The sequence below is a fragment of the Pteropus vampyrus genome, unplaced genomic scaffold (genome assembly GCF_000151845.1).
Source record: "Pteropus vampyrus isolate Shadow unplaced genomic scaffold, Pvam_2.0 Scaffold48, whole genome shotgun sequence".
Taxonomy (NCBI): Eukaryota; Metazoa; Chordata; class Mammalia; order Chiroptera; family Pteropodidae; genus Pteropus; species Pteropus vampyrus.
Window position 1 is genome coordinate 2,948,997 of NW_011888829.1, and position 8,559 is coordinate 2,957,555.

The 8,559-nt window shown below is 50.1% G+C and overlaps 1 protein-coding gene across 1 annotated transcript in view; it reads left to right on the forward strand.

Moving 5' to 3' along the window:
- Positions 1–8,116, forward strand: part of CREB3L2 (cAMP responsive element binding protein 3 like 2) — a 112,629-nt gene extending 104,513 nt beyond the window's left edge. The window contains exons 13-15 of the mRNA XM_011359503.2: positions 24–150; positions 1,492–1,708; positions 2,980–8,116. Coding sequence (XP_011357805.1) covers positions 24–150; positions 1,492–1,708; positions 2,980–3,055 — 420 coding nt within the window. The 3' untranslated portion in view covers positions 3,056–8,116. The remainder of the gene's footprint in view (positions 1–23; positions 151–1,491; positions 1,709–2,979) is intronic.
- The last annotated feature ends 443 nt before the right edge of the window (positions 8,117–8,559 follow it).

Genomic DNA, 8,559 nt, shown 5'->3' on the forward strand with positions numbered 1-8,559 from the left:
CGTGTTCTCCCCTCGCCCTGCAGGTCGTGGTGTTATGCTTTGCCGTGGCCTTTGGCAGCTTCTTTCAGGGCTATGGGCCCTATCCTTCTGCCACCAAGATGGCTCTGCCCAGCCAGCATTCCATGCCAGAGCCGTACACAGCCTCCATCGGTAAGACCGCACCTGGTGACTTGAGAAGTGTCTGGTTTCATTTCTCCGCAGCTTCCTGAAAGCTCAGCTTCCTGAAGGGAGTCTTATGTGAAAGTTTAATTTAAAAAAATTGGTAAATGTAACTTTTCCAAGGGAGAGAAGAGAGAGACGTGTGGGGTCTGGTTTCCCGGCCGCTGGGTCTCTCCTTTGCCCCTCGCCTGCTGGGAATTATCTGGAGCTCAACAGAGCACGGTGTGCAAACTGCCACTCATGACTGTGTCCCTGGCAAATTCTGATGTCTCCTTCTTGAGTTCTGGTACGGGGGAGGGATGTGGCTTTTGGGGGAGATAGCATTAAGCTTTTATGACATTTTATGGGAATTGCTGTGTTTCTGCCTCCATGCAGTAGAATCCTACATACCATAGTAAGAGTTTGTAAAATGAAATTAAAGCATTGGGCTATCTTAGAAAGCATTATGCCTAAGATTGAGAGAACTTGGAGACTCGGATCTTAGATAAGAAGTATGTGATTGTCTCACTAGGTCACTGATCTCTCTTAAGTATGTAGGGAGCATAATCCATACACTAATACATATATACACTAAAAGACCAAGTGTGGATTTGGGTGAGTCACAATTTTGCAATTCTGAGCGGTGGTGATCTTCACCAGGCAGGTGTGTCTCTGCCAGGTATATGACAAAAATGCTAGTATTTCAACCAAATAATTTCAGTGGTCTCTTCGGAATTCCTTTTTTGCTAAAGTACTATTTATCTAAATTTAAATAGAAGCCAAGGAGACATTAGTTTCCGTGTCATGGAAAATTGCTCCAGAGTCATCTAGCAACGCAACTGTCCTATGAAACAAAAGAGACTGTCCTTGCCATGGTGATTTATGGCTTTGGCTTCGTGGCCTCACTCCAGTTTCTAAATGGAGATCCTGTTTCCTGTCCTTGTACCTTCCCTCCGTGCAAGACCTGCTCGGTGGGGATGCTTATTTGCTGGGTCTGGGCATCTCCCAAGTGTTTGAGTCCCATTCCCCATGAATTATTTCCCCCAGATGCTTCGGGGTGGGCAAGGAGGGGAGTTTATTTTCGGAGCGTCGAGGGTGGCAGTTTGCTTCCTGTTTATTTGCTTTCCTATCATTCTTCCAGCACTGCACAATTGGTATAATTTTTTAATGCCGAAAAGTCTGAAACCCTGAAGCTTTTACGGAAGGCGAACTCCAGTTGGTACCCTTAGTCTTGGGCAATGAGAACCCACAAATTGTCATCTGTCCCCTGCCCTGGGCATCGAACGAGGGCATGTGGTGTGTCCTCATTGTCCTCCCCGTCCCCCAATACCCGTTACTTTGCTCTGTCCTCAGTGAGGTCCAGGAACCTGCTCATCTATGAGGAGCACTCTCCGCTGGAGGAGCCGTCCAGCCCGGCCTCGGCCGGGGAGCTCGGGCGCTGGGACAGAGGCTCCGCCCTGCTCAGGGCGTCGGGGCTGGAGCCCAGGCCAGACATGGATCTCCCCCATTTCATTCTCGCGAATGAGACCAGCCTGGAGAAGTCAGTGCTGTTGGAGCTGCAGCAGCACTTGTGAGTCAGATGGTCCCGATTCTTCTCCTCTCGTGCACGGGTCACAGGTCATGAGTCAGCAGCCTGGCCTGCGGGGCGTGGCCTCCTCCACAAGTCTCGTGCAGGTCTTGTTTCGAGGACTGGGGACTTGAGGGTCCACTGCCGGCCGACGCTGGCCTCTGCAGAGCGCCCAGTGTCCGTGTCGCTGGGGAGCTGGCAGTGGTGGCTCGAAGAAGCAGGGAAAGGGCTGGAATCCCTTCCTCATGCCCCTAAAAGCCAGAGAAGGAAATGCACAGCCTGTCACAGCGGTGTGGGGGCCCCGCAAGTGCGGCCTCACGGCACATCTAGCTCCCTTCCAAGCAGAGATGCACCTGTATCGTGCTGTAGGCCAATGGATGGCTTTATGACTTATATGTAAATTAGCAGGCATTAATTATAATTATATAATTATGTACTTACATTGAGGGCCACCGTTTGAGTGGCGCTGTGCACGTACACGTTTCCATGTGGAAACAAGTATCATTATGGTGCGGGGCGAGGCACCCGCACGCTGGGCTGTGGTGGTCTGTGGTTGGTGATCCAGCTCAGCTCTGCCCTTGTGCCTCCCAGAAATAACGCTTTTGCAATGCAAAGGGGAGAAATTCTGTTTCTAGTTCTTCAGCTTCTTTCCCCTGATACTCTGGGGAAGGTTCATAATTACATGTACCTTTACATGCTTATATTATACGTGCATATTTATCATGTACCAGCACTTACTGTTTTAAGCACGATGCAAATATGATATATAAGTCCCTTTAAATATTTTAAGAGCTTGGGCACTATTATTAGTCCCATTATAGAGAAGTCGCAGAGCTGCCCCTGGGAGCTATCGGAGACTCAGCGGCCTGATTACTGGCTCATGACACCAGTCGTCCCCTGCTTAGCTCAGCTATTCAAGGCCCTATTGAAATCCCACTTGTTCTGGGCTGTTGCCCGGATACTGAAGCCCTCATATTCCTCCTCCGAACGCCTAGAGTGTTCTAGGCTGTTACACAAATTGATAACGCACTTATTTTCTGGTATTGTTATTGCAAGTTAGTTTTTTGGGGGGGGAGTGGTGAGGGTCAGGGTTAAGGTTAGGGTGCAGGAGGCGTTGGAAACAGAGAACGCTACTTGGTGGGAAGGGACAAGAACCGCACCTGGGCCAGCCCACGGAGCTGCCAGCGTGGAGCGATTGTATTGTACGACCGAGCACGAGAATCGTAGGTGACGCTTGGCGGCTAAGACTTCTTCTCCTTTTGATACCTTCACAGGGTCGGCACCAAACTGGAGGGGAACGAAACACTAAAAGTCGTAGAGCTCGACAGAAGAGTGAACGCCACCTTCTAAAGAGGTGGTCCCCCCGCCCCTCTTCACTCTACTTTTGTGTCCCCGAACCACCTTTGCCATAAGCGTTTCCCTTTTGCCACTGATCCGGATGAAGACGGGGAGGAGCAGTCGTGGTTTGGGATGGGAGGACAGCTTGGGATTCCGCCTTCCCCTCCGGGGCCCGTGTCCCTCCCTGCAGAAGGGAGCTTGGCGTCTCTCCCTCCCCTTCACTTACTGCAATAGGAAGTTATTTTAGGGTCAGGTGGGACAAGCAGGCTCGTTCCTACCGATAGTGCCAAAGAGATGCTACCTGATTGTCACCTGGGGGTGTCACCACCTCTTTGAAGAACAGATGACTCTTCGTTCGTTTGAGACCCCAGACTCTTAACAACGAAACACCAGGACGCCCATTGGGATCTGGCGAAGCGCTGACTGACTGACGTTCTGCCTTCCTCAGCCTGCGTCTCCAGTGTGTCCTCCGCCGTCAGCCCTGGAAGCGCCAGGGCGTCCAGTGAGTGCCCCCTGCCACTCTGCTCTGCCCGAGCCCTCAAGCCCTCGCCGACCGTCCTCCGGCGCCGGAGCCAGGGCCCCCCCTTCGTATTCTCAGGCCGCAAGTGCAATGCCTGAACAAGTCAGGCTTTTCCACTCCAGGCGAACCTACCCTGTCTTGTTGCTTGTAGGACTTCTCCATAACGTGTGTCCCCACACGCCCATAGTTCCGCCTCCCCGGCTTCTCCTCCCCGTTTGTAAATAGTATTTATTAGCTCGCTGAGGCTTCCCGCTAGCGACCACGCCGAAGAGATCCGACGCCTCCCTCCAGGCTCCCGACGTCTGCCGCTGGCCTTTGGTTGCTGGGAGGGCGGCTGGGTCCTGGGATGGCCCGTCCTCCAGACCAGCTTTCATTTCCTTTTCCTCTCCCTTTTGGCTGGAGGCCCCATCAGCATGTGTCCTCCTGTAGAAAGAACTCGGAGGGAAAGCTGGGGCGATGCCCTGCTCAGGCCTGCGTCCCCGTGGCCAGATGCTTCTTCTGCCCTGTGCCCGTGACAGAGAAGGGAGCCCTGTCCTGACAACAGGCATTGCGGACAGCCTTGCTAGCTCCTCTGGCCGCACCTGCTCCCGGCCCCCTATCCACCCCCCTACCCCGGCACCCTGCTTTACCCTCCTGCCTCCACACGGGGGTGACCCGAGATCTGCTCCTGGGGTTGGAGTAGGTGACTTTTGTAGATCCACAGTCTTACCTTTTATGGTCAGGTTTGGCTACTTTGCAGCTCACCCAAAGATACATAACCAAACCCCCCCAACCTACTTTTTATTTTTAAGTGATTAAAGTAACTTTTTGTAGTTTAAAAAAAAAAAAAATCTTTCCTCTTTCATACAGATAAGAAATGGAAACTGCCTTTTTATTGTATACTGTAGGAGATTCCCCTCAAGTGTTTTTTCCCTAGCTTGTAAAAGATTTTGTATAGGAAATTTGCTTATATTTTGTATTTTATTTTTAGTAGTAGCTGAAAGGCCTTTAGCTTTAACTCCTCTCTCTCTCTCTCTCTCTCTCTCTCTCTCTCTCTCTCTCTCTCTCTCACCTGTACATTGCCATTGGAACCTATGCTTAAGAGGGATTAAGCCCACACCTGGGCCTTTGATTCCGCATCAGGTACAAGATCCGGTGTCATTAACATTTGCCATCACACCTCATGAACAGATCTCTGTTTTGTCTGTCCAGGTTCACCCAGGGCTCATTGTCAGGGATTCTTCTCTTTCCCGACTGTGGTGGAGAGAGTTCCAGACGGGGAGATGGCCAAGTCCATCTTTTCAGCAGCGTGTGAGAGCCGGATCAGGACTGCAGTGGTCCTGGTGACCCCGACAGTCCCACGCACAGTTCTCACTGTCCCTTACATTGGCCCGGGAGAGCTGAGACCATCCGTGCGGTGCGGGAACGGGATTGCTGCCTGCCCGCCCTGCTCTGCTCCTGCTTCTCTCTTCCCTTTGTCCTTCTCGTTTGCTTCAGACCCTCCTGGGCCTGGCTGGTGTCTGTGACCACGAGCCACGGCTGACCCATCCCTCTCGTAAAGATGGCATGTGATTATCAGGCACAGGCAGACTATGAGGGCCTAAGAAGGTGAAACGATGGCATTAGCTCAAGGAGTATTTGGATGACGCGGAAGGAAAGGTTCCATGTGTAAGGGCAGAGTGTGAGGATGGCTCAGCCTACCTCCCGGCCCCACGCCAGAACCAGGGCGGGTTTTTAAGGCTCCTAGATTAGCCAGAGGGGAAAACCTGCTCTTCTGAATGAGGACAGAGAAGGATGAGGGCAGCAAACTGATAGCCCCCGTTCTTAGTGCCTTGATGATTTTTCCTCCCCTAGCTGCCTTTGCTTGATTGACATCTCTCTCTTCAGACAGCAAGGTGTTCTCCCTGGGAAATGTGGGTTCCAAATAATTAACGGATGTGTGCACGTTTTCAGCCCAGGGTAAGCCTAGGGTATCAGTGGACGGGTTCTCTTCCCACCCCGACCCTGAGCGATCCCACTGACCGACTAGTCGATAATACCTGGTTAGCCCAGACGATTTCATAGTGGCTGGCGTTGGCTTCGAATTTCAGTTTTGAAAACTGTGAAACCGTTAGCGCAACCATAAACCATAGAGCATAAATAGGTTCATTATAAATATGTCAATTATATTTGTCATCATGCAAACGGGTTTCCCTTTTCCTTTCCTTTGTTCGATTGCCCAAGCGAAGACATCATAAAAATTCAGAGAACGTGTACGTCTTTACTGGAAGAGACCTGAGGCCCCTCAGCGTGATTCTTTTCACGGCTCTCGACTTTGCACTTAGAAATAGATACTGAAAACGAAAGCCTCAGTGCCGGTTTTAGGAAAGAATTCCTGTGAAGTGCAACGACTCGGGAGCCTAGCTCACATAAAGAGTGTGTTATATAAAACTCCGACAGCTGCACTAGGGTGCTCTCTGAGGGCAAGGGGTGGGGGCGAGGTTTGACACCAGTATAGGCAGAACGAGATAACCTTTTCGATTATATAAGTGATTTTGATTTGGAGACCTAATTTGAGGATTGTCAAAGCAGCTTTCAGCTCAACTTACTCCAAGCAAAACCACAGCAGAATCCGAGGCCTCTGGGGGCTGGCCCCTCTGAGGGCACACACCTGTCGTGTGAGGTGTGTGCTCGAGCACAGGGCACAAACGGAGACGGCCCACTGAGATGTTCTATCTGTGCCGGCCTCACTGACATGGAGAGACTGGAGAGGGAGGGAAAGGCGTTCGGCCTCCCCCTCGCCCGCCACGAGGCACTGCTTTGGTTCTGTCGACTTCTGCCTTTGAGAAACCTTTATTAAAGACACCAGCAGGCCTGCTTGCAGTGCGGCAGGATCTGTGAAACTTAGCAGCGAGGGCACAGTGAGTCATTTTATTTGAAGGCTTTTTTTGCTGAGACAATTAGGAGGCGATAGGATAAGCCGCCCTGGGGGGCGGGGGGTGGGGTGGGCAGTTAGAGGAGAGAGCAGGAGGCTGTGAAGTGGGGACTGTGAAGGAGCCCGAGACGGATTCCAGATTTTCCATTTATTCATTCAGTCAGTCTCTGTCCGTCAGTCCTGAGGAAGAGTGTTGCGTGAGGCCCTGGGGAATAAGGGTACTGAGGAAATAGCATTAATCAATAGCTCTTCAAAAGGCATGTGAAAGGTCGGTCTCTCTCTCACACACAAACACACACACGCACACACCTCTTGTCTTAGACACATCCGTTTGTGCCTTACCTGTGCCTTAGATATGAATCCAGGATGACAGAGGACTCTCTTGTCTCTGGGAGATTTTATACATAGCCTTGTAGTATTAGATCGAAGTGAGTGTGGGAGAAATAACTTTTTCTAAAGGCTCAAAAGTGATTTTCTAAAGTGAGCAAGGATCGGATTTGTGCATTAAGGGAAAAGAAACAGGGTTATGTCCACTAGAAAAATCCCATTTTGAACAGGTGCAACCGCATCAAAAAACGGCCAGCCGGGATTAAAGTATCATAAAACCTCCAGCAGGTTTTCTGGGTGCACAGGGGCCTGGCCTTTTTGGCGATTCGTGGTCAGCACCTACCACGGGAGATCAAGGGCTGTTTGGCTTTTGTCATTTTGGGTGACATAAGATTCAGGAATGCCTTATTTTATTTTGTCTTAGTTTCGAAAAGAAAGGGGAAAACATTTCTTTCCACACTTACTAAGAGCTAGATGCTGTGTTAAGGAAGTTGGAAGTCTTTTAATTTTATAGAAAGCAAAAACAAGGGCAACTAGCTACTCCGAGCTGGAGAAGCAGCTGCCTGATGTGGGAAGTGCAACGCTTTGTGGATCAGGTTGGGCGGATCCCTTTCTGCGAACCCACCGAACCCACTGTACACTTCTCAGTTCTCTGGGCAGGAAACAGGGCCTGCCCACTGTGCCGGCCCTGCCGGGCAGTGGTCAGTCCTTTGCTTTATGCTGGAGATGTCCCCCAGACGCTTCTCTCTCTCGCCTTTCTCGCCCCGTCTTTGTGAGTTCCAGCTGGCAGGCCGTGCGTCCCGGGAAAGAAAGCCCAGGGCTCTTAGCTCCACTTCTCGGCTCCTGTCCTTTGCTCCCCAGCTGGGCGAGAACATGAACTTTAGGCACCACGGACCCAAGGCCTACCCCGCTTAGAAAATCTCTCCTTCGGATAAAATGTCTATGGAAAACACCAGTGCTCTTTGACAAATCGGGAGCGCCCCTTTTTAAATAACGCGGAGCAGACCCCGGACTGTGATCATCCGTGAGCTTTAACGTCCGTGCTGACAGCTGGGCTTCTCTCTCTCGTGTGACAGGTTACACAGACCAGCAGCGTCTGAGTCTGAAGACATTGCGAGTCTATTATCTGTTGTATTGTGCTGTTTTTTTTTTTTTAATGGCTTTTTATTCTTTATCATAGCTAAGTAAACACCTAAATAAATAAATAAACAAATAAATAAATAAATGCTTTGTAACCTGTACTTAGTCTTGGGGAAAAATGAGTTGAAATTGTTATTCTTCTGTATTTCCATTTCTTGCAAATAAAAATATTTTTTTTTCTTAAATAGTAAAATGTTGTCTGGACTTTTAAAAACCCTGGTAATCTGGTTTTGAAAGCATTTTGCTTTTTTTTTTTAACGCGCATGGATTTGTATATGTATGCCTAACCATTCTTTTCTGATTACCTAGTTGAACCAAAAGAAGCCTCAAAACAGCAATTTACGTGTTATCTAGTGCTGAATCCAGGCTCAGTTGGAGGAATAATGAGAAACGTAATTGTTTTTTCAGTCAGTCACGGGAAGAAAAACAGTATTTTCTAGAGATTTTCTGGCACCTGAGTGCTATTGTTGTTGTCTCCTAAGACTGCTCCCCAACTAGATTTCAGACTCTGTGGCCTGGACTTTGCTTTCCCGGTTCTGGTGCTGGAGGATGAGGGCTTGGACTGGAGCCGGAAGAGACGGGTGCTTCTTCGTGGGGACAGTTACCGAGCATGCCTAACGCAGAGTCACGCTCCGG